This window comes from Rhyacophila brunnea, unplaced genomic scaffold (genome assembly GCF_057557595.1).
Source record: "Rhyacophila brunnea isolate RB1 unplaced genomic scaffold, BYU_Rbru_1.0 scaffold_13, whole genome shotgun sequence".
Classification (NCBI taxonomy): domain Eukaryota; kingdom Metazoa; phylum Arthropoda; class Insecta; order Trichoptera; family Rhyacophilidae; genus Rhyacophila; species Rhyacophila brunnea.
Window position 1 is genome coordinate 5,573,017 of NW_028232785.1, and position 27,273 is coordinate 5,600,289.

A 27,273-nucleotide genomic window follows, 5' to 3' on the forward strand; every position below is an offset into this window, starting at 1 on the left:
CCTACGTTAGTAGAAAATAGATCATACAATTTTATGCGTATCATAAATTATTTAAACAAATAAGTCGGTTTATGGCGATGTTGTTAACAGATATTACAGGCGTTTCATATATTGTGACATGTATTTCGGTCAATTATTGCATAATATGATTGCTTTCGGCTGCTCAAGTGGACAGATGAATAATTATTTTTATTTGGTACCTACACAAAGCAATCAACGAGCAAAAAACTCGTTTAAAATTTCTAAATCCGAATGAATTTCACTGACTCTGATGCTCAACAAACATAGGACAATAAAATTATTATCAAAAATTTAGCATTCTAAATCCAATCCCATCATTTTTGACATAAGTAGACTAAAAAGATTATGGAGGCGGCATGTGGAGATGTACCAAAGGAAGTTTAGTTTTGTATTTAATTTTTATAATATTGCGAAAGTGGCAACACGGTTAACTATTTTTGTCTATGGCGAAATGCTTACGTCACGTCACGCCTACTACGTTCAGTGTGCCACGATCAACTTGAAGACCAATTAATTGTATGCATAAAATGGATATTAAACGCGAACGAGAAGACTCCGAACCTGTTGCAGAAAGGAAGCAATGGTTTGAGGTACCTGTGAATCATGATCCAAACAGCCAGCTGCTTACCTACATAAAGCAAGAGGACACCGACGAGGCTGGATACACTTTTGAGGTTAGTTTTTCATAACGGATTGTTGTATGTCGTAGTATTGTTTGTTTTAAGATGCATGTCGTACGGCGTAATTAACAGTTTATGTATTTTGTGTAATCAAAACCGCGTGCAAATTGCCACACAGTTCCGAGCGGCCTACGTCACCCGTATATATCCCACTTAGTTCTGCTGCAAACATTCATAATATTTTTATATTTAATGTACTATTATAATGTACTGTATAAATATTTACTGTAATATTTTGTTTTTTAGAATATTGTATCAGACCCGACATCAAAAACATTGAAAAGAGATACTGAGCTACTTGCCATCAAGACTGAGACTATTGAAGACGTCAAATCCCCATTCAATTATGAAGATCAGCAACAGGGTTGTTCTCATTCAGAGCGAGTTCATCGGGTAGGTACTTTTATTTTAAATACTGACAGAAATACTGATCGTGTGAAAACTGTAAGAGATGGAATGAACTGACAACACTCGAATATGTGAATAATCAGTAATACCAATGAAGACAAAATCTTCGAATTCTAATTTCTTTCTTTCGACCTTGTCTGATCATAATGAGCCTCAGTATAAATAGTATAACCGCTCAAGTCCAACCGTTGTATATCCCATTGATTTAAACTGTCTTGATTCCACAACGCGAATACATGAAAGCCGATGTTTTATACATAAAAACAAAACGAACATCTTGACCAACGTTGAATGTCTCAATACGTAAATATTTTGTTCGCTATGGTTTTTAACTGCCATGGTTCTGGCCATACTGAATCCCATGTACAATCCACGTACCCACCCCTCAGTTGATAACCTTTCCATGCAACATTCAGTACCTACTTTCACTTAACGTATGTTTATTCATGCGGTGGGTGCAAGCGAAATAAAGGCCCGCACATGATGTCCTTTCAAGAACAATGTCCTACCAGATTTGCCTATACCGTTAGTAGGGTGCACCCTTATCAAATAACCGATTTTTTTATTTTAAAATGTAGTTATAAATAAATTACTGTACTTTCCTAAGGCCTCTAAACACACTAATATTAATTTTTAGGGAGTTTATTTTAAAGAAGAGTATGTTGAAGACACAATAAGCCAAAGCATTCACAAGGTTCCAGAACCCGGTTGCTCTTATTCGGAATGCACACCAGTAAATCAGGTAGGTACACAATATTCTAAGAAAGTTGAACATGCGTTACGTTCTGATACGAAGAATTTTATGTCAGAGGGTTTGTTTCCACTTTGAAATCGCACACCGGGGCAAGTGAATATAAGTTATAGTTTTCTTTTCATAAGAGATATTATTACGATATATTATGTAGATGATAATATGCTTACTACCACAATTGTTACAAATTATGTAACAATTGTCAATATGTCACGAGTGCTTTGATATTAGGAATGATAATACTGTTTTTTTGGCTGAGAAAACGCGGATGTGCGCGGGTATAATTGCACCTGCACATATTCATTTTCAATTTGTTTACTATACTTTATAATATAATGTTATCGTCATAAGATCAAACTTATATTATTTTTTTATTTATACAATCGATGCCTACCAGTAAAGCAATTAATTACACAATATTCCAATAAACTGTAAACAAAATTGTTATGTGACTTGCACTCAGGAAGAAGTACTAGTCTGCTGCTAAAAATATGTAAGTCGTCACTTATATATAGGTACATAGGCAGTGGCGCACCCAGGGAGGGGGCAGGGGGCCCTGGCACCCCCCAAAATAAAAATTATCAGAATGTAATTCACCAGCACCTTTATAGAAAAATTTCTTAGATTTTAATTTCTAACACAAAAATTTCGAAAATGTCGGGTTTTTTTAGAAATCCAATCCCTAATGGAACTGTCAAAAAATTCTCTGTGTCCACCAGAATTCCGGAGTGGTATAGGTCATAGCTTGGGAGCGCTGACAGAGCTCTAGCTGGTGGGCCCGGGTTATGGGGGGGCCGGCGTGTCGGGTTGACCAGATAAGTGAGATAAACACACATCATAAATTAGCTTTAATAGTAAAAAAAGTAGTAAGTAGTATAGTAAAGTAAGCTATTATACTTCATGGCCATGAACATTTTCAATTACTTATATAATTGTGCTATATATTTTTTGATTATTATGTGTCGATACTCGACAGCTCCATTATTAAAGTAGATGTATTAAAAATCGCCAATAATTCACTCTATACCTACCCTTTATTTGAACTAATTCACAATTCGCAAACGTTAATTTAGTGTTTCATACTGCCTTTAACCTTAGCGGTAGGTAGGGGGGCCGCCAAATATCCTAGCCTGAGAGCCCGTTTCAGGATGTGGGGACCAGGGTTTAGGTATACCGAGTGCAATAGACAAAAGACCGATTAATGAGAAATTAGGCTGTGAAGAAGAAAAAGAGCCTATGGGACTAATTTACATTCTCCTCCTTGGGCCCCCCCAATATTAAATCCTGGGTGCGCCACTGTACATAGGATTAGGATTCTTTGATGAACATAGATTTAGATCAATTTCAATTTATTTTACATATTGTGGATATTACAAATTATAAGTTTAAGACGTTCACAACATGACATTTAGAAAGAAAGAAATACTTATTATTAAGACAGTATTATGTAATGACAGTATTACATTATTGCAGATAACTATTGTTTGCAATATGCTGGTTGTCATTATATTTTAAAATACTCCTTCTTATTGAAGTTTGGCGTTAGATAACGACAGACACACCATGTCACACATTGTGTAGGAGCTGAGACCCTTCAAGTGTGTGGTCGAGCTTCACACGTATTATAGGTCTTCTTAAAAATATTCTTGATTTTATTACATAATGTTTTGTTTTTCAGAATATTGTTTCAGACCCGACGATAATAACATTGAAGACAGATACTCAGTTAATTGACATCAAGACTGAGCTTATTGAAGACATTTATGAAGATCCGCAACAGGGTTGTTCTTATTCAGAACAAGTGAATCGGGTAAGTTCCTACTTTTATTTTAATAAATATTGATCGTGTGATGGGGGGAATGATTATAGTGACGGAATGAACTGTAAAACATTGGAATATTTTGATATTTTTAGCTGTCACCATTACCACAGAAACAACAACACTTCTTTATTCACTACCTACTAATTTTTAGATTTTTCTTGTCTTTTCTGCAATTAGGCGCAATACAATAGTAATACCTATTGAGTATAGGTACTATTCGTAAAACTTTCCTATTATAGTACAATAGTCGCCTACTGGGTAAAGTATTCAGATAGCAGTGGCGGAGTGATAAAATAAGCTGTGAGAGAGTTCTACCTACTTTAAATGCATTCATTGTCGAAAAATGCACTTAGATAACATAAAACAGCTCAAATCCAACCGTTGTATATCCCATTGAACTACCGACCGTTCCGATTAGTCAAAGTGTATAAATGAAAGCCGGTGTTTTATTAATAAGAACAAAACGAACAACTTGACACTGTCGAATGTTTTAGTAGGTACGAAAACATTGTGTTTTCTATGGTTTTTATCTACCATGGTTCGGGCCATTAGCCGTTACCTTCCATATCCATGCATCAGCTAGTACTCTCGCTTCGAGCATGTGCCATCATGCAGTGACTACAGGCGAAATAAAGGCCCGCACATGATGTCCGTTATAAATCAATCTCCTACCAGATCTGCCAATACCGATAGTACGGTCCACCTTTATCTGATAACCGATTTGTTGTATTTAAAATATATTTGTTAATTATTGTTTTTTCAGAGGCCTTCAACACACATGCCCTGTATAAAATCGGATACCAACTTTCAGCGAGTTGATTTCAAAGTGGAGTATGTTGACGACACGATAAGCCAAAGCATTCATGAGGAACCAAAGCCCGGTTGCTCTAATTCTGAATGGAAACCAGTATATCAAGTAGGTAACACAATATTCTATGAAACTTGAACAATGCATCTACGAAGGTTTGTTTTGACTAAAACACCACAGATTCGGTTACGTGATCATAGGGTGTCTTTTTTTTCATATGAGATATAGGACATGAAAGTAGGTATCAAAAACATAATATCTGACAGTTTATGTAATAATTGTCGTGATGTTACGGATTCTTTGACATTATTAGGAATTAAACTTTGTTTTATTTGTTTATACCTAGACTTCCTAGTTTATTAAAAAATATTATTAAAACTTGGCTGATAGGTACGCGCACTTAGGCGCGAGAGGTAGTTATGTTCTGGAACGTGACTCGAAATTTTATCAACAAATCGTTCCAGTCCATAAGCCAAAAGAGTTATGTGCAGTCTTTTAGAGTAAACACTTGAATCACTTGACCAGTTTTAGCATCAGAAACAAAAACACATCTTTTTTCATCCGCACTAGATTCGAAAAACAAAGATTTTATGGACTCATTTTGAATCGTGAAATAGTTAAATGATTTGTTTTTTCTCGCCCTCACAGCTTACCAAACGTGGAGTGGAGGGTGCATTTGTTATCTTTCAATTTAATCTTTAAATTGGCTATTTATCACCCACATATTATATCAGTAGTTTCATCATACAGACCAATTTACTTATATAGTCATACCGTATTTCTGCTGAAGCATCTTTCATTTACGAATCGTTAATACATCAGCGAATATTTGGTCGTTACAATATCTTTTCTTCAGAAATTGCCGGAATACATCATTGTCGAGTTGATGAAAGTAATATTGCATTGAATTTTGCAAAGGTAAGCAAATTTAATTCTACTTTTTCTTTCACTTTGTCATGACCCAGTATTGGGGCGCCACTTTCTTTGGTCCATCGCCAACTCTCGCACCTCCGGCCATGCCAGACCTGTAGCACGTAGATCGCTTCAGTAGCATCGCTGCAGGTTGAGGGAGGGCCGGCCACGGCGACGGAACTCTCGAGGCTGTGCCTTTAGGGTAGGTACGTAAGGTCGCACTCTCTGGTGGCATCCGGAAACATGTCCCAGCCACGTAAGGCGTTTCTTCGCGATTACCTCAATCACCGAAGGCTGCTGTGTCTGCTCACGAAGACATCGTAAAATTAATATCACGTAATATTTTCTAAAGAATTTCTATATGTGTGTTTGTCATTTCGTAAGATTTTAAGAAAAAAATATTGAAAAATAGTTTCTGATTTTCCGAACTATTTTCATGTCCAAATAGTCTAGATAATCGTGCCTCTACTGCATAATGATTTACGATAACGTTATTTGTGGGGAATTGCAAGATGCCGAACGCATCCTATGGAAGTGGCCCATATTATGTCAGTTAAAAGGTAAGAGTTTCCAACCAATAAGACCAGTCAACTATTGTGACTTCGTATCTACAACTGAGAATGTTTTTTCCCGTCGTGAATTAACTGTAATAATAATCTAGCACTCTAGTTAGAGTCTCTTGTCAACCGAGCTATGGGAAGTTGCGCCTGTGATACTCAACGCAACATTGAATTGCGATTAATGTTTGTTACGCCATGGTATACGACTCCATAGGAGGTGGCAGAGAAAAAGGCGTGCTGGTAAGATCTCGCATGGGTATATTCATTGTAAATTTATTGTCCACGTTAGTCACATAACAAATACACGGTAGAACCGACAAGGTTCAATTCCATCTCACATCAGTCGTTCAGCGAACATATTTTGCTCCATGGTCGAAATGCCCTCACCGGATTCGTTTCAGACAGAATATATTATAATGTCTTAAGGGGGGACATGCTCAGCGTAGGTAAAAATTGAGCTTTTATGGTATTTTTAAAACATGATCTTGGACATTCCTTAAACGTTGTAGATAATCTATTTATATAATTTTGAAACCTTATTATCCTTTATATTTATTTTAAACATTTGATGACTGCATAAAATATTTTTATTACATAAAATAGTATTCTTTTAAACCTCTCGCTCTAATGTTTTAGAATATAGTCAACATTTAGTACATGTACAGTAGTTCCATGTACAGTGGTGTTATGATTTTTTACATTTATTATTTTTTAAACGCATTTATAAAATCATTAATATAATTTATGTCGACATTATTATAGTGAAATATTTACGATATTAAATTATATTGATAATCTCTGTGATCACATATTTGACGAGAATTGGGCATTTTATTATTCAAAAAATGGGCAAGTTTAACACATTTGAAGATAATTCTAAAGATACTCATTATAAGCTATGTCTTTGACCATTCAAGTGTGATACAAATCCTGTGAATAATGATTGTTTTATAATAATTATTGACCTAAGAATAAGGTAGTATTTTTTTGAAGTACGCCATTTCTTTTGGCATTTCCCAGTGGTTAAGCTACAACATACGGCCGTTGCCATAAATTAACAAACTATAACTGCAGAAGGGAGTAAAATAATGTTAACGCGCGTATTTGAACATGTACCTACCTACCTTCTTAGGTCAATAATTATTATAAAGCAATCATTATTCGTATGATGTTTATCACACTTGAATGGTCAAAGACATTATAATTAGTATTATTAGAATTATCTTCGAATGTGTTAATTTTGTCCATTTTTTGAATAATAAAATGCCTAATTCTTATAAAATTTGAAACAATGAGATTGTTCAAGTGAATGTACGCCAAAACAATTATGAGAAATCTTGGTGCTGTTATTCTGAATGCAACCCAGGAAATCAGATATTATAACAATCTATTCATTTAAAATAATCCACATACGATTTAAACGTGTTAACTCTGAAAAAAAGGTCGATATCCGAATGGGAATGACTGGATAAACTTTTAACTCGATGCGGAATGTCTGGGACTCACGATTGTACTTAATCAAAATCAAATGCCGTCTATTCGACGCTTGCATCCTGACAGTGCTGGTTTACGGTAGCGAATAATGGCACCGTATGAATGCTCAGAGCAACCATATACTGAGCTTTGAAAACAAATGTTTGCCATGTGCGGTGGTATAACTTTAGGAGAAACGATGAGAGTCAAGAAGCGACGTTGGACCTGGTTCGGCCACGTGCTGCGGATGCTAGAAGAGAACCTCAACCTGGATTGCCTGTTTTTCAAGCCGACCGGATTCCGGCGTCCCGAGAGGCCGCTATATACTATCTATAGAGTGTATACGGCGGAGCAACGGGAAGTTGGTTTGCCCTGGATCGAAGCAAGAAGACTGGTGACAGGGATTCTTGGACCCCTCGTGGTGTCCATTTGCGCTCCAATTAAGGGGCGGATATGCCCGAAGAAGAAGAAGAATAAGCTACCGAATTCAATTTAGCTGTGCGAAAAAAAATGACGATTTCATTTTATTTTAACTAAAAACAACTTAGTGGAACTCACTTACCTTATTAAAAACACTCTGAGTGCCAATTTACTAGTTTCCTATTTCTCTAATCTCCAAACATGTGGTCATTATATAAACTTTCTCAACCACCATTAATCTAATTCATAAAGGTCAGTTTCCAAATAGGAATGCAAAAATGTGTCAATGACTTGGCTTAAGTGATATTATGATTTATTATTTAATAGGCAGGTGATGCAGTGTATAACTAACGAGGTACATAAGACCATTAAATTTGCATGCATGTTTGCATCCAAAATTTAATTTAGAATATTTAAATAATAAACTTTTAAACTATTTTGTTAATAGCAACTGTATTTTTAGAGAATTAGATAATCACATGAATGATACTCGTACATCGCCATTAACAAATCACGTCACAAATTTAATGAAACTAGTTTCAAAAAAATATTTAGAAATAAGATATCATCATTTAGCAAAAAATGCAGAGAACCAATCAACCATAGTACACAATATTTCAATAGATTAATTATACTTAGGAATCAATAGCTTTTCAAAATATTATTTTCTCAACGCTGACTTTCATACATTATATTTCAAATAAAAACATTTTCGTTTTAAATAATCGATTTTTTTGTATGAATCCATATTATATATTCAGGGCTTCTCTGATAATATTATGTTAAGTAGATAAAATATTGTAATTAACTATATAACAAATTTTCAACATACCTAACTATATTTTGTGTCTAATAGGTTTATATAAACAAGTAATTTTATACACAATATGTCAAAAACGAACCCTAAACGAAGCTATTAATTGATTTGTGTTTAATTGTTGTGTTATTAAAAATAAAATACTTACTTCCATTTGCATTATACTTTCTTACCCTGAATCCTAATAAAGTTTTTATTGCGGGAACTTCTTATAATGAAAATACGTTTATCATAAATTGGTTGTAAGCTTGTGTTGATAAAAAAAAATACTGAGTGGGGCGTTTTTATGTCCGAGTATGGCCCATTTGCAGCAAAGTGTACCTAATTTCAGAGAAATAGAACTTTCTCTCACAAAATGAGTACACACTGACATTTGTGTGCTACCTCTGTGGGAGGAGTCCAATCTCTTTGGCAGCGAATAAATTTAGCTAGGAATAGGATGCTCTGATAAACATATATGGACGACTAATGATTTTTTTATAAACCCTCACAAGCTGAAATGAATATATTATCTAGTCAGATTCCCTATTATTATAGTTATATTTTAAGTGTTAATAATATCTGTACCTCAGAGGCAGACGGATGCAAATCCAAATACCCAATTGTTCAGGAGAACCAAAAAACAATTTTTATTTTAAACGAATACTCATAACTTCTAATAAAATATACATAGAATGATCATTATTTTTTTTTATTCTAATTCAATTAAAGTTCTTCTGGAATATGTAAGAAAGGAATAATAATATAATACAGTTTTATATCTAAAAAAAATAAAATAAAAAACGTAGTGTGGATTTACATCCTTCTGCCTCTAAAGATATTTTGTTAATGTGGATTTGTACCTTATTTACCTAGCCAAAATAAAACATCTTATAAGTTAAAAAAAATTATAGGTATAAATATAACAAAGCAAAACACATTTTTTTTTTTTAAATATTATGTCATCATCATCATCACCAGCATGAATCTATTCACTGCTGGATGAAGGCCTTGCCAATCTCCAAGCTGATCCAACTTCTCTCGTTCCTGTGTGTTGCGTTGCCAAGTTTTTCCGCAGAACTTTATTATTTCATTGATCCAGCGGCCTTTAGGTCTATCTTGCGGATGTTTTTTACCCTTGGATACCACTGGATGACTAAATTTGTCTAACGATTGTCCTTTCTTCGAGCCATGTTCCAGCCTATTTCCATTTGAGGTTTTTAGCAAACTCTATCACATCATTAATCCTTGTCTGTTCCCTTATCCACTCATTCCTTTTTTGTCCTTTTGCGTTATGCCCAGCATTCATCTTTTCATACCACGTTGTGCTACTCTAAGATTCTCGATCTCTCTTTTACGTAGGCTCAATGTTTCACACGCATGTGGTTACGGGAAGTACACACTGGTTGAACACTTTAGGCATTTTCGAAGAAATTATTCAGGCGGCCCAAAAGCACTCCAGCCTAGCTTTACTCTGCGAACAATTTCATCAAATATACATCCATCTATAGACACTTATTGTGCCAGATAGATAAAGTTTTTCACCTGTTCGAGCTGAATGCCATTGATGAAGATCTCTTTTTGGCCCGCAAAGCAGTTGAAAATGACTTTCTTCCCTGATACATTTATTTTCAAGCCTACTTTGTTGCTTACTCCAGCGTGTTACTGCATTCTGCTTTGGAGGTCTTCTGAGTCTTGCAAACTTCTATTTATTGTTATTAGCAAAGCGTAGATGACTCACGTATTCTTCATTTATGGGGATCCGTGTCATTCCAGATAAGTTGTCTAAATAAGTCTTCAAATGTAGCTGTAAATAGTTTAGGTGAGATTGTATCACCTTGTCGGACTCCTTTGCTGATAGGAAATGCGCGATGGTTTATGGAGATGTTGTTCCGCTACTGTATATTTTATTGAAAATATTTATATAGCGTCCGGGGATTCCTTGATTTCTGAGTGCATCGAGTATTGAAAATTTCTTTATGGAATCGAACGGTTTCTCATAGTCTATAAAACCCATGGATAGCAGCAGCTTGTATTCCTGTTACCGCTCTAATTTCTCTGATGACTTGGATAATATGGTCCATAGTGCTGTTTCCTCCTCTAAAGCTCGTTCTCCTGGCTGGTTCTCGTCTAGTACATATTGAAGACGGTTTGAGAGAATTTTATCTTAGTGGATTATTGGATTTGCATCCTTCTGCTTCTAAGGTAGGTATGGCATTTGCATCTTTATGCTATGCATATCTTGGACTAGGACTTTCATCTCTCTGCCACTAATAGATAGAGCCAATGCAAACGTTTGACTGACAAAGCTCAGCGTACACTATTTATGTCGGATCTTAACAGCCTATCTTCCCTCTGCGCCACTCTAGATAATATTTAGCAGCCTTCCAGGACACCGGAATTCAGTTGACTTGAAGAGTAGGCAAGCCGGGTTGAAATGTTCTTTTGGCATACGCAGCACGTAACTGACCCATATCCAACATCGCATCTTCACTTCAGTGTGATGAGTGGCTACGACTGACTTCTAGGAGATGAAAACTCAAATTCTTAAGATTGTTTTATTAATTTTTACAGGTATCTATTACTGCCTCACAGCAGACAGTGGAATCGACAGAAGCATCTGCAGAGGCATCTATAGAGGTCGTCTGTAGTACGCCGCGGCCTTCAACTAAAAGAAGAAGGATCCGTACTACACCCGACGTGGGTGAAATGTGTGCCTCAGCAATGGCAACCCTCCAAAGCGTGAAAGATATGCGTAACATTCCAGGTCACCCCATCGAAGCATATCCCGACCATAAGGATTTCTGTGTAATGGTGGCAAAACAATTAACTGAGAGAATGACACCCTTCAATGCACAAAAGTGTCGACGTGCAGTTAGCGAATTATTATTTTTATACGACATAGATAATCCGGAGAATAAAAGCTGAATTTGAAGTGACAGCGAATATAATATATGTAAATTTCATTTAAATTGACCGACATTGTCCTTCACGATTCATCAGTAGCGAAGGGTGGAGGTAGGCTGTTGACATCCGCCATAAATAGTGCACATTAAACTTTATTAGTCGTACGTATTTGTTTTTATTGAACTAAGACTACAATTTATAGATGGTATTGGTTAGTTTTTAAAAATCAATTAAACCCTGCCTAACCAAACCATAATAGTTTTGGGCGACATGACAAACTTGTGCACACTTTTTCATTCATACTTATTTGTTTTCGTTGGATTAAGAATACATATTACACATATTGTTGGTTCATTTTTTTAAATTCATTAAGCCCTGCCGACACCAAACTATAATAGATAAAAGCAATATTATATTTATAAAATATCCAAAGCTATGCATGATTTAATTGTATAATTGTAGATATTTAATAGATAGACGAGTATTTTTTGACTATTATCTATTATCGCTTGTTTTTCGCAGGGTTTACTTGAATTTTAAAAACTAACCAACACCATCTGTAAATTATAGTCTCATTTAAATGAAAACAAATACGTATGACTGACAAAGTTTTGTGTGCACTATTTATGGTGGATCTTAACAGCTTACCTCCACCCTTCGCCACTGCGATTCATTATATTAATTTATGTTGTGAACGTCTTAAATTAATAATTACTAATTTTCACTTCATCAAATAAATAAAATTTGCACTTAAGTGTTCTTACTTATTTGCTCCAAATCTATATTTTCACAATAGCCTTATATTTATAATGCTCTATTTTTATTCTAATATTTAGCATTATAAATATTAAGCCATTGTGAAAATATAGACTTAAGAGCAAATAAGTAATAACTCGAGTACCTATTCACATTTTATTGATTTGATGTAGTGCATATTACTGAATAAATAATTTAAGGTGTTCACAACATAAATTAATATACCTAATCGTGAAGGACAATGTCAGTAAATCTAAATATAATTTACTTATGTATTTAATTAAACATTATATTTATTAAACTGGCGCTAGGGGGCGTTCAGGTCCATGGCCGACTGCACAACGTTTCTCCAGGCATCTCTGTCTAGCGCTCTCTCTTCCCAGTTGACTATCCCCAGCCTTTCCGCATCCCTTTGAATGTTGTCCGCCCATCTCCGTCGAGGGCGGCCAAGAGGTCGAGTGCCAGCTGGTGTGCCTTTGTAAATCCTATAGAGAGTTCTAGATCTTTCAGATCGTACAACGTGGCCCGCCCATCTGAGCCTTCTTATATTAGTGATTCTAGGTTGGTATCGGTCGAAGAGCTCAGTGTTTGTGCGGATGCGCCACCGGTGGTTCTCATTGACGGGTCCAAGTATTCTCCGGAGGATTCTGTTTTCAAACACTTGGAGCGCCTTTTCTTGTTTTTCTGTTAAACCCCACGTTTCACATCCATACATGACGATTGGCTTGATGACCACGTTATACATCCGGAATTTCGTTTTGATGGACAGCATTTAGGACCTGAACAGACGACTCAGCGCGAAGTACGCTGCATTTCCACTTCTCAGTCGGTCAGAGAGCTCTAGGGACATTTCAGTTTTAGAGGTAATTTTGGAGCCCAAGTACTTGAAGAGAGAGGTTCTTTCGAACGAGGAGTTTCTTATTCCAATATTTCCAGAGGGTTCAATGTCTCTTGTCATTTTCAAATACTTGGTCTTTCCCACATTTACTCGTAGATTCAACCTTTTCGCTGTGTCCTCCAGAGGAGTGAAAATATCTCTGACTTCTTCTTCAGACTCTCCGAGCACCACCAAATCATCTGCGTAGCCCAATATTTTATGGGACCCATTCAGGGTAACTCCACCTTCTGCTTTCAGAGCTTCTCTAACGGCTTTCTCTAAAGCTAAGTTGAACAGCATTGGTGATAAGGAGTCGCCTTGTTTTAGTCCTGCTGTCATCTCAAAAGATTCTGATATACTACCTTGCATATGAATTCTACTTCTGGATCCGTCCATGCATACTTTTATTATATTTATAAGTTTTGACGGTATTTCAAATTCTTTCAATATATTCCAGAGAGCTTCTCTATCAATAGAGTCATATGCGGTTTTTAAATCTACAAAGAGACAGTGTACATCTTGGGCGTATTCCCATTTCTTTTCAAAGATTTGGCGCAGTGTATTTAATAAAACATGGTAATTATAATAACGATTGATGTAAATGTAATTTTCTGGCATGTTTAAAAATCGTATAAAAAATCAATGTAGGTATAAATATTACCCTATTATAAAAATATGACCAAATAGATAAATGCTTACTCATATGCCCATTGTATTCTAGATTATATTATATTCCACGAATATAATACAGTACACTCTAAGTAATCTGCCGCTCGATTAACCGACAACTACTATAATCCGCCGTTATTTTTACTAGTTGAAAGCACAAAATCAAGTTCTATGATTTGCCGGTATTCGATTGTCAAATTCAGTAGTCCGGCGTGTACAAGTATACAACGCAGATGAGACGGGTTTATTTTGGAAACTTCTCCTTCGTATAAAGTTCATTCATCGCGAAGAAAGTAATGTACCAGGGACGAAAGTGCCCCAGGACCGCATCACAATTATTAAACATAGTTTATACCTGTGTATAATTTTGTAAATACTTTATTTTGATTTTAAATAAAACTAATTTGCTCATATAAATTTCTCAAAAAAACTATTTTTACGTAATACCTGTTTTAATTTTTTATCATATTTTGTATGTATGCACTATAATCCGTCGCTTTCACTAATTGGACACTTGTCTGGTTTTTGGGGTGCCGGATTATTGAGAATACTGTATTGTTTCTGTGAATCGTTAAACTACGCAACATCAGTGAAATCATGGTTTATTTTACCAACGTCATCAGTGTGTATTTTATTTTCATTATTATTTTAATTTGTATCTAAATGAAAACTTTTTACCAACAAAATCTATTTTGTTATTTGTAAGGATGAGATTTTAACCGATTTGTATCTTTTGTTTATTTATATAAAAAATTAAATTGTCTAATAACTTGTATTATTTTTTAATACCTACCCTGACCCTAAAACTCCAGCTAGTCTCTGATTATAAAATGTCACTTTGAATCGGACAGTGGTCATGGATAAAATGGAAAAACCACTTTTACTCATGGTTCAATGAAAAATTGGTGACAGTTGAGTAGGTACCGTCAAACGGGGTTATTCCGCATGGTTTTTCTAGTGTCATTAATTAAATTTGTATTGGACGGGTCTGAAAACTCAGTGTTTTGCTTTACACGCCATGCTTTCGGACAAAGGTCGACTACATAATGGACGGGTAAATCGTATCGCCATTATTGGCGGGTTTTAACTTCTTTTAATATCCTAGTTTCTTTGCCATCCACAAGAACTGTCCCCGAGAATATAGTTAAGTTTTATTCGTTCTCTGTACCTACATAATATGTTTTGTGTTTCGGCGTTGTATAACTTTCGTGTAATAAATAATATACGCCATGGTTCTGGATTTCATTGTACAAATTCTTTTATTTTCCTATTTTTGTCCCTTGTTTGATTATTGACGATAGGTGGCGCCCAGCAATTCAATAATAGGTATTTGTTTCTGTTTTTACGTTTGGATTCACCGCAACGATCAGTTCCCACAACCCTTCCCTGTAATCTATTCCCATCTTGGATAATTACACCCTTTTTAGTCTCATGAGTCTGCTCGTTTCACGAGGAGGTGGAACGAGTTTGAGTTAGTTGGTTTTGTTAACGTAATGTATGGTGAAATAGTGTTGTGCAGCCGCGATCATTTCTTACTATATCGACGCAATTCGCGCACATTTCTTTGTAACAAACTGGCCATTCTAAATCTCTTGTTACTATACCGCATTTCTTAGCGTTGGCCAATTGCGTCGTGGGTCCCAGGTTCGAATCCTGGGTCTGGCAAGTACGCATATTGTTTTTCAATTTGTGTGTGAGTCAGAGTATGGACCTAATAGGTTGAGCAGGTGGCTGACATCCATTTCTCGTATAAACAAAATCTGTCAGTACAAACCTCCACTATGTGGTGGATCCTATTAGGATCAGACATGATCGAAAGAAATTTAATAGAATCAATTAGTCGAGTCGATCTATTTTGTTATATTTTTCGGTCGAGTAGCAACCCAACCACCTCTCACTAAGTACTAAACACGCCACGAGAAGAGTCTGAACACGTTATCTTTAGTCAAGTTATTATTTTTATAATGATATCGATAATCCGTAGAGATGACGTTTCATTGGAGCGAAGATACTACCCATAAATTCGTTTCAGAATATTTAACCCGTGAGTGGTTTTCGAATTTTAAATCTCCACTACTTATATAAAAATAAACAAGCTAAGCAATCTGCTTATAATGACTTGGAAAATACAATGAATATTTCTGGATTAGGTGAGAAGGAGATTAAGTCGAAAATTAAAAACAAAAGGTCAGTATGTATAGGTTTTTATGTATTACAAAATATTTTGTTTTTTTTACAATAGCTAATTAATAACTTAGTCAGGATAAGTAGTTAATTCATATTAAGTTGCCATAAATATTTCTTTTAATTTTTTGGACCTACTCGCAAGAGATCAGAAAAATAAAAGATTCTAAAACGTTCCGTCTACAAGATGGTTTAATATGTTGGATGATCCTCCGCGAAACATGATATAGCCATTACAACTGAAGTTAATAACTAATTTATTTTTATTAATATTAATACTATCAAACGATGGTACTTGATAGAATTTGAATTTAAATTCTAATGGATTTAAGTTTGGTACTATTTCATTTGAGTCGTTTTTTGCGACCCGGGTTTCGCCTTTCGGCATCTTCAGGTGATATGTACACTCACCAAAGGCAAACACACACTGACAACGGACACTCTTAAACTCTAGCTTATATAACAAATCAATACAACAACGTAGGCGAAACTTTATTACCTACCTATCAGGTCAAGGGTCAACAATAAAAAATACAACAAACAAATTATGAACAGTTGAAGTTAGTAAAAACCTCATTAGTAAAAACCCCTTTCTCATTAATAACAATACACTTGATAAGCATATTATAATATATCGTCAAAGCCCAATAATAGATCATTAGTACATATAAATAATAAAAACACTACACTCAAGAAGTTGACATTATTTTTGAAAAGACATTTTTTTAACTTTTTCACTGGTTTTCCCTATATAACTCAATCTACACCAATGATCAGCAATGACCGGTGTGGTAGGTTCTATACCTGATATATAATAATTTAGATACTATTTTATTTTTTTAATTAACAAGTGTGTTTGCTTTTTGTGAGCGAGCACAGTGAATGAAGATGCCGAAAGGCGAAACCCGAGTCGCAAAAACGACTCGAATGGAATAGTACAATATTTAAATCCATTAGATTTTATTTATTTTTGTTTTGTTACGTTGTAGTCTGTTCATTTTGACACGTCATTCACTAATGTACTGTGTTCTGACACTTTTCAGTTACTAATCCATTAAGTGGTAACTAAATCACTCGACTAAATTACTCGACCAATCCGAATTGGCCATAAGAGACAGGTTAGTTCTATTGCAATTTTATCTGTTTAGCGACCTCTATAATAAAGCGTATTCTTGTCTGTTTGTTTATCAATTGGTTTTTTTGTGAACTTTAACCGTCGTGTCTAGAATGCACCTTCCCAAGCCACGTTGCGTAATTCTAAATAATTTTATATTTTCCATTACATTATTAGTTCATGTTTCAAGTACATACGTGGGCGTCAGTAGCAAATATGGGTTGAACACTTTACTATTAGGACACAATGGGAGATCCCTTTTGAAAACACTATTCAAGAATGCGAATAGTATCAGCAGCATTAAATGAATGAATATTGCATTTAAAAGATTATTCACCAACATGTATCATTTCATGTTTTTTTAAGTCTACTGAGTCGTGAGAATCTCCTTGAACTGATCTTGTATTTATAAGGTTTTTCACCAGTATGTGTCAATTTATGTGAATAAAGAGAACTAATTCGCGAGCAACTATATGAACATTTTTTGCATTTATAAGGTTTTTCAACAGTGTGTGTCATTTTATGTGTTTTCAGAGTACTTGACCGCGCGCATATATACGAACACACATTGCATTTATAGGGTTTTTCACCAGTATGTGTCATTTTGTGTGCCTTAAGATGACAACGTTGAGAGAATCTACTCGAACATACATTGCATTTATAAGGTTTTTCACCAGAGTGTGTTATTTTATGTTTGTTAAGATTGCCAAGTAGTGAGCATCTATATGTACACATATTGCATTTATAAGGTTTTTCACCAGAGTGTGTCATCTTATGTACTTTAAGACTACGAAATTGTGAGCATCTATATGTACAAACATTGCATTTATAAGGTTTTTCACCAGAGTGTGTCATCTTATGTACTTTAAGATTATAAATTTGTGAGCATCTATATGGACAAACATTGCATTTATAAGGTTTTTCACCAGTATGTGTCATTTTATGTCTTTTAAGATCGGAAGATTGCTTGTATCTATATGGACAAACATTGCATTTATAAGGTTTTTCACCAGTATTTGTAATTTTATATCGTTTGAGATGACTCGGTTGTGAAGATACATTGTATTGACTTTGATCAACTATCATTTTTGCGTGAACCATCATATTATGACTTTTCAGAGTACTTCTGCAACTAAAAACTGCGTTGCAAATACTGCAAATCAAATTACGTGAAAAATGTATTACTCTTCTCAGAATAAGTTGAAGTTTCTTTGGAGTATTTTTTTCTGACATTTCTTTTTTAAGGTTTTGTTCATCTATCGTCACTTCTGAATATTCTTTCGTTTTTTCTAGGATTCCAACAGGTGAAGTTTGTTGACTTCTTTCTGTAACGTGACGCCTCGTGAAAAATCCTTCGGTAGAAACCTAAAAAACCATTTCAGCATCTTTAGACGTTAATAAAGAACGAAGTTATAGTAAAATGACCTTAAGAAATGATAATAGTATCTATCTCGGTATTATAATATATAAATAATGTTACGGAATGATCCATGAGTAGGTTATCAAAATACACCTACATAAAAAATTCAAAATCAAATTTATAAAACAGACTATGATAGAATTGTGGCAAAATTCTTGATACAAATATATATATATATATGGTAACCTATTATAGTTCCGAATGGGTCCATATTGGGTAGAGTAATTATTGACTGATGTGAGTAGGATAGGTTACTCTGTAACTGTGATATGTTTATTTCTAATATTTCTTGATAAAATAATTTATGGTCACCAGAATTACGTAGGTACGGTGATCAGTTTTGCACCATTTTCGAGAACATTAAATTATATCGTGATTTTCATGTAGTAACTAAATAGGTATATTCCGTTTCAGTGTGTCATTGGAGAGTGTACATAGTACCTGCCACGCTGAAAGTCGAAGGTAGAATTTATATTCAAATTTGATCAAGCAACCTTGATCAATAGGATAAACAATATTATTTTTAATATATTATATTTCGAAATTCCACATAATTTAATACAACACTAACGATACGATGCTACTCCATATTGGAGAAATGTGGAATGGTGTGGGGATTGCTATTACGTAGCGAAACATAAAATTACTATACCCAGTGGAAACTTTTAATGGTGGTTTCAATATTTTGTGAATTTGGAATATTATTACTCAATATTACTACGTTTATTTTATAAATAAGTTAATAACGTTTGGCTTGCCCACTGTTGCGGCATATCCCCCTTTCGCCTATAAATTATTGGTCGTTTTATAATCACTAGTTATTCGAACATTGGTTTTCCATAATCTTTTGTTTGTATAGTCTAAGACAGAGTAGGATGCGGGGTGCAATCTCTTATCTACACTAAAAATACAGGGTGCCAAGGAGAACGCAGAAGACATCCATGACTTTGTATTTTATGGCAGGTACTACATAAAATCGCCAATTTAATAACATCTGACTTGATTCGCATGAAATGCCTTTCAGTTTTCAAGATTTCATAATTTTATTTTGTCGCTTAGATCGAACTTACGGAAGGGTAACTGTCGAACCGAACTGTGATACTGCGCATACTTTTTGATATGTATACACCCTCGATGGCCGCTAGGGGTTAAGCGTTGGCCAAAAGTGTCGTTGGTCCCAGGTTCAAATCCTGGGTCTGACAATTAAATAAATTATTTTTCAATTTGTTTATGAGTCAGAGTATGGACTTAATCGCCTGAGCAAGTGGCTGACACCTATCTCTCGTAAAAACAAAATGTGTTTATGCAAACCTTCGCTTTCGGAAGACCATATGATGTTATTAGGATCAGACATGGTCAAAAAAAATTGACCGGCAAACCATGGATAGAGTGACGATCGAACAGCGATTCCAAATAATAAATAATCTCTTACTTAAGCTATGACGCTCATTTTGTGCTAAACGGGTTTGTTAATAAACAAAATTGGCTCATATGGAGTCCAATCTAGAAGTGACCCTACAGACTTCATTACATCAAAAAAAAATGTACTGACTTGTGTGGTTGACATGCTGGTGGAATCATCGAACGTTATTTACGAAATAATGAGGCCGGAGTTCGCGTTCGGTCAATGGAGATCATTGTTGCTGTTGTAAATATGTATGGCATTGATCCGGACAAGATGTAGTAGGTATCTACAGTATAAAACTACGTGTCATACAAAGGCCAAAATCACCGACTTATTGAAATAAAAATTGGCAATAGGCTTATAATCATGATATGGACCTGTCAATTTGTCTCCAAAGTCGTGCGATTTGACAAATATTTCTGTGTGGATATGTGATGTCGCTAGTATACGTTGCTTGCCATACATAATTATTGATGCTTTGGAAACCAACATTGTTCGTGTTATTTGTGATATATAGCTAGCAGTGCTCGTGGCCCAAAACCGGCCGTCAAGAATGCGCTTCGTTAAAAACAGCCGCGGTGGCCATATGCCACAAATCATTTTGAACTGTTAGGCACTGTCGACTGTCTGACAGTACAAGCTAGGTAGATACTTATATTCATAAGTGTTAAAACTCAAATACGTTAGTAGTAAGTAGTTATAACTGCTAGCGAGGATGTTATGCACAATTAAAATTACAAGTATCTTAGTATTACAAAGTCCCTGAGGAGCAATCACATCCGTGTGAATCATTTTTGACTTTAGAGAGTAACTTATCCTCCCACTTATATAATTGTATATAATTTTTCTTAAAAATAGTCCGATCGTGGAAATAGTTTGCAATAACTTACTTCACCACGTTTCACGATCGTGATGTAGGACGATTTCTGCGTTGCAAGTGCTGCAAATCAATATATTATAATATTTGAGGCTTTCACAGTTGTTTTTTATCATAGTGGATTTTTGGGTTTTTACCGTGTGTCCTTCTTCCTTCTTTAATCAACGTTTCGGGCTCGTTGCAGAGGCCATTATCATATCATCTCTTGATAATGGCCTCTGCAACGAGCCCGAAACGTCGAGTAAAAAAGGAAGACACACGGTGGAAACCCAAAAATCTACTGCTGCAAATCAAATAACGTGAGAAATGAATTACCCTTGTCAGAATAAGACGAAGTTCCTTCGGAGTATTTTGTTTTAAAATTTCTTTTTTAATGTTTTCTTCGTCTATCGTCACTTCTGAATACTGCAACATTCGATCTTGGATTCCATCAGGCGAGGATTGTCCATTTCTATCGGAATCGTGATTCTTTGTAGAAAATCCCTTGGTAGAAACCTAGAAAACAAAATTATCGGTACCCTATAAATTCTAAATTATGTTTTATACTATTCCGTTTAAGATATATTTTTTCAACGTTTTTGCTTTCGAGTATCTTCAGACATTAAGGCTATACTTCGGTTGAGTCATGCTCTAAAAAGATCGTCACTAGGCGGTGCCCGGATTGTGCAAATTACGCGAGCCGAACGAAATATAATTTGTCATCAAAATTCAACACGCGTCCATTTAATGTTATGCTATATTAGTAATAATAATTGACATGTTTTCTTTTTCAAGTAAATGGGTAACGTTTTGCAGTCATCTTTACACGAATTAAGAATATATTCCTCTGACGCCATCACAAAACAAACTGACGTGCTTACATCTCGACTGTTGGTCTCCGATTGGCGACGAGTAAAAAAATTCGTCCCACCTACTGTTTAAAACTATTTGCCGTTTCACTTATATAATATCTTAAGTAAAAAAAATGAGAGATAAAATGACGATAAGAAATGATAATAGTATGACACGACCCCGGACGTCAGCCTTATGCTGACGCTCTCTTTAAATCAGTAGGCGACGTAACCACATACCCCGGTCACATAGCGAACCGGGACAACAAATTGTATGCGCCGATCTGTTGACGAACTGAGATGAAAATTTCCAGATAAAAGTCCCGCTGTGTACACTGGCGAATCCGCCAGGTAAACCGTGGAAGATATGAAAGTCATCCATGAGTGCTTTAAAAGTTATATGTTAAAATAACTAACTATATAATGTAATATGATGTATAAAACTGTAAAATCGATATGTTGGAACGTAAGAATTACATATAATTTGATCCGCTTATTAAAGCGATATCTTTACCTACCAGAGGCACCTTGCGGAAAATTACGAAGCTTGCAAATTGAGAATTTTTTTTTGATAATTTACAATTTCAGCTCTGTTATTTATATATATGTATCTATTTGAAAACATAAAATGAAAAATATATTTTATTGTAAGTCAAAGGTAAGCTATCAATTCTAAAAAGTGTCATAAAATGTGAATTTGTTGAATTGGACCCCATCTTATTATTTCACATATTTTTTAGTCATATTTATTATTAATATTTAGTATATTAAGTTTTATAAGCATCGCCTAAGAGATTTATAAGTAATTCATCGATTTTATTATTTTTTATATTTATTTTAAAAAACATCGATTTTTATAAAAATATAAATGTGTACAACTTGAAATCCTTTTTATTTATATACTTGATGATTAAATTTGTACAACGATTGTCCCTTTTTTGAGCTATGTGTCCAGTCTATTTCCAATTGAGGTTTTCAACAAACTCTATTTATACATATAATATCTATTTATTTATTAAGTAGGTACTAGGTACATAATATTATATTTTTTCAAGTGAATATCATTTGACTTTATTTTATACGAGGTAATCAGGCAAAAGACATATCAGTGGAGTAAAAAGTTATAATACGTATACTTTACCGTTCGATGATCCGGCATTTCGTTTGGGTTTAATGTGAGTGCTCCGTCTACCAGAGGCACCTAGTAGATAAGTATCAATCTTGTAATTTGAGATTGTTATAATTTAAACCTCAAAACATTATAAGATTTTTATTAAAGTCAAAGATAAACTTGCAATTATAAAAATACTTGATAACATTTGAATTCGTTCCTTGTTATATAAAAGAATATATAAATTTTAGTTTTAGTATTCTTGTATACAGTGACAGTATTTTATAATAATTCATTGATAATGTATTTTATGTTTATTTTAAAAATCATGGATTTTTTCTCAAAAATATAAATATGCACGAATTATCCTTAATTTATGTTAAATTGATTGATTGAAAATTGAGACCGTACAAATATTTATAATATTATATTAGAAACGACGGAAAATCCATAATGTTTAACGCATTGTATTTAATATGCCAAATGTATAGAAAACACTTCATGCGATACGAGGTATAATACAAGAAAATAGCATACTAGCGCCTGTACACGTACATGAATTTACTTGCACTAATAGTGTGTATTTTAAACTATTGCATTAATAACTATTTACACGTAAAAGTGCTGACTGTCTCTGCAAAATCATTTTTAAGCGTAAGCGAGACGTGATGTTGTGTTGTTCGTAGATAATCGGTAGACGTCAAAATATTCTGAGCGGTGTATTTCGTATTTCTTCCGGCAGGTTCGCCATTATCGTTCTACTGTACGTGCGCACCGCCATGCATGTACCAATATTACACGATAATACGTGTTTACACGTCCATTTTCTTGTTATGGCCGCGATTATACGTACTGTCAGCAGTAAATCCATGCACGTGTTTACGAGGTATACTCTATCATATCACAATTACACAGTAATAAATTAATTAATATTATAAACGTTCCTACCTGTTCTACTGGCTTGCATTCGGAATATGAGCAACCCGGGGTTGAATCTTCATATTTGATTTGGCATTGTGTGTCTATTATAAATTCGTCCTTCGAATCAACTAGTTGAGGATCTGTCTCAGACTTTAGACTAGCAAGGTTAATGTCAGGCCACTAAAAAACAACAATAAAATTCATTTGCCATTATTTTAATACGAGGGAATTGCTTCTGTTTATAACCACAAAGGTATCGATTCGAGAGATGAAAAAAGTAGAAGGGACTAGGAGAGGCCTTCATCTAGCAGTGGATCAATATTGGTGAATGATGAGGGTATCGATATGTTGCTATGAAACTAGTAAATACTATGGATTTATTATTGACTTGTTTGATAAATATTTTGTTTGTGCCAAAACTGTATTGGGTATTGTTGTTTTTATTTAATAAAACGCAATATTTTTTATAGTACTTTGGGTTATTAATTTTTTTTCTGTCGACCATGTCCGATCCTAATCGGATTATATGGGTCTTCACAAAGTAGAAGTTCGTATTAACAGATTTTGTTTTTACGAGTACTGGATGTCAGCCACTTGCTTAACCTACAGGTGTATACCCTGTCTCACACAAATTGCAAAACAATATGTGTACTTGCAAGATCGAGGATTCGAACCTGGTACCCACGGCATTATAGTCCAACGCTTAAGCCGCGCAGCCACCGTGGGTGTCTAATTATGGGTACTTTATTAACTTTATAAAATATTGTGCACCAAAATAAGGACCATAAACAATAGATAAAACAGTTTTGAAAAGCAAATTAGATAATATACATCGTCAAAGTATGTAATGGCGTCATCTGACATGTCAATAGCACAGAACAGATTAAGAAATATAATTCAGATAGACTATATCTCAATTTATTACATTTTGAAGAAGGAATTTGAATGTGTGACCTGCAAAAATGAAATAGGTACACATTTTAGACGAAGAATAGAGTGTGTTGCAATTTGAGCGCCAGTGCATAAGCCGAAAGCAGTTGTCAGAACGAAGGACAAGCTGCGAATGACGTATTCTTGACACGTGTTTAACTTTATCCCATATTCTTCCACATCCAGATAGATTGCCTGTTATTCCACACCCGTTAGGTATTTCAGTTCGCATTAATTCTATGTTCCCTGGTCACTCAATGTTGCTTAAATATGAGACGGTGACATACGAAGTCAGTGAAGAGGCTATAATTAGTTGTCCACAAAGCCTCTGTAACCACTGTCAAAAAAATAATGTAACCAAAGCCACGTGGGTGCCAAGAGATGGATGATCATTTTATTCAGCATTAAGTTGATTATGATGGAGGGTATAAATATGAATTACAGTGAAACTGGTGACTTAAGTAAATAAAGTAACAGGTGATTACCATATATATTAATTGATTGGGCGAATTATGGTGACTCTGTTTCCCTATAATTCCCTCCACCTCAAATCTTAGCTGTTGGCATATATTGAATAACATTTAGTTACCTCATGACAACGGGCGCGTGTAGGCTTATTGCAGCTATACCGTCGTTTAATGAGTAATTTAAACATACAGACTTATTCAAAAATTAAAGTGCATATCACGAGCGTGTCTAGTGCAACCGTCGTGGAAGCCATAATTCTAACCGAGTCTCCGTGCAAACTCCGTTAATCAGACCACTTGTGTCGTGTTACCGGCACAGGGTATTTTCTCATTTAGCATATCATTCATCTCAAGTGTACTGTGCTAGGACGAGAGAGAATGCACCAAGGACCAGCTTTAACCAGACAACAGAACTTCATAAAAGGTCAGTGTTTGGCATCCTACGTGTAACCTCCCCCTCTCAGCATCCACATCCAACATCATATTCATTCCACTAATTAATTACAGTCCACTATGAAAAACGCAACCACATATATTTTATACAATTTCGAAGTGTTTGAATAAGAATAGCAATATAACACAATGAGAATGGAACGTACCTGTGAATCGTTATTGAACATTGACAAATCCGAGCATTCACCGAGCTCTTGGAAGGCTCGTGCTCGAAGGAGAGCCACTTCATTATCACTCAGAGATACGTCATGCATACACTTGTGATTGATGAGAATCTTTTTTGAAGAGAAAAATGCATAACATACATCGCATACAAAATTATTGCGATAAAAAGTGGCCCTTGTCAATTTTAAACAGATTTCTTTTTCGGAAGCATTCACTATTTCCTGCTTAATGTCATGTTCGTGTATTATAATTGCATCGTACCGCATTGCGGCTTCTATCTCAGGAATGCCGTTTGCTTCGTGCTGAAAAAAATGAAAAGAATGCTCCTTAAATTATTTTCTTATGAATATTGTAGATTTAAATTTCTATAATGAATGAGCTGATATCTTTACCTGGTATGTCATCATTATCTGGTATCATTGAAAATCAAACCGTTCTCGGACCATCAGAAATGGTTTGACATGAAACGTCAAACCAATTCGGACGATCCATAGACTAATGGCAATCTGTCAAAGTGTTGATAAGCATTATTCGGCATTTATATATCGTGAGGTGTTCATATTAATATGTTAGATATTTACACCATAGGAGTTCACTTGAATTATATGTATTATAGATTAATAATCAATACCTATTATTCATAAGTAACCATACGCGAACAAGACGCCGCTTTTGGTGTTATTATCTCAAAATCCAGCACTATTTTCTATGCAAGTTCGATTTAATATCATTACTATAATTATTATGTCAGACAAAGAATTTATTTTCATTTTATTTATATTTTGTAACGGAGATTCTAAACTACAAACTGTGTTAAATCAACCCGGAATGATCTTTATATTACCTAACGAATTTAATATGTTCGATTGTCGTCTAAGTCACAATATCATGCTGTCGACATGAACAAGTGGTCAATAATTATGAAAAGCTCTAATCAAAAGTAATTTTTAAAAACTCGTCATACCTATAAATCTTATAAATTAACTAAATGGCTACCTATTTCTGAAGCATTCTTTATATTTTGTATATTTAAAAGGAATGAATACGACAGTTTGTTAAATTTGTATTATTGTAGACCACGATAGGAGGTTAGAATTTCATAACAAGTTGACGTTTCAAATATGTTTCTGTTTTAGAGACTAATATATTATGAATTAATTTTAAGTACTGGCAACACTAATTAGTTGTCAGAAAAGCGTTTCCGTGGACATTCTACCAAACGGTTCCAAATCAAATAAATCCAACGATACCATTTGATTCGTTCAGTTCAGGTTTAATGATACGAACTTCAAATTGTGTTCTGTCCCGATAATCCTGAGCTTATTCTCACATCAAACACTAAAATGGACGTAAAAAGCGAAATATGTGACCTCGAATCTTATTGTAATGTGCAAAATACAAGCAAACCATAATCAGACGCCAACACCAATATAAAGCAAGAGAATGCTGACGAAGTCACGTGCATTTTTGAGGTTAGTTTTTGCATATAGATACGTAAATTATTAATAATAAATTTGTAGAAAGTATAAAGACGTT

General features: G+C 34.7%; 1 protein-coding gene across 1 annotated transcript; it reads right to left on the minus strand.

Annotated features, from left to right (window-relative positions):
• Positions 1–11,340: 11,340 nt before the first annotated feature.
• On the minus strand, positions 11,341–25,801 carry LOC147076243 (uncharacterized). The gene is made up of 5 exons (XM_085940353.1): positions 25,760–25,801; positions 23,750–23,902; positions 21,176–21,355; positions 18,390–18,523; positions 11,341–11,455 (listed from the first exon to the last, which is right to left on the minus strand). The coding sequence occupies exons 1-5, from the start codon at positions 25,799–25,801 to the stop codon at positions 11,341–11,343; spliced, it is 624 nt and encodes a 207-aa protein (XP_085796479.1).
• Between the last annotated feature and the right edge of the window lie 1,472 nt (positions 25,802–27,273).

Bases quoted from the DNA above. Each gene is read 5' to 3' on its own strand.
- LOC147076243 (XM_085940353.1), bottom strand. From the start codon at position 25,801: ATGAAGTGGCTCTCCTTCGAGCACGAGCCTTCCAAGAGCTCG. The intron at 21,356-23,749 runs GTAGGAACGTTT...TTTGTTTTCTAG, and splicing joins AATGCAAGCCAGTAGAACAG to GTTTCTACCAAGGGATTTTC. The intron at 11,456-18,389 runs GTCAGAAAAAAA...ACCATTACACAG, and splicing joins CAAAACCTTAAAAAAGAAAT to AAATCCTTATGGTCGGGATA.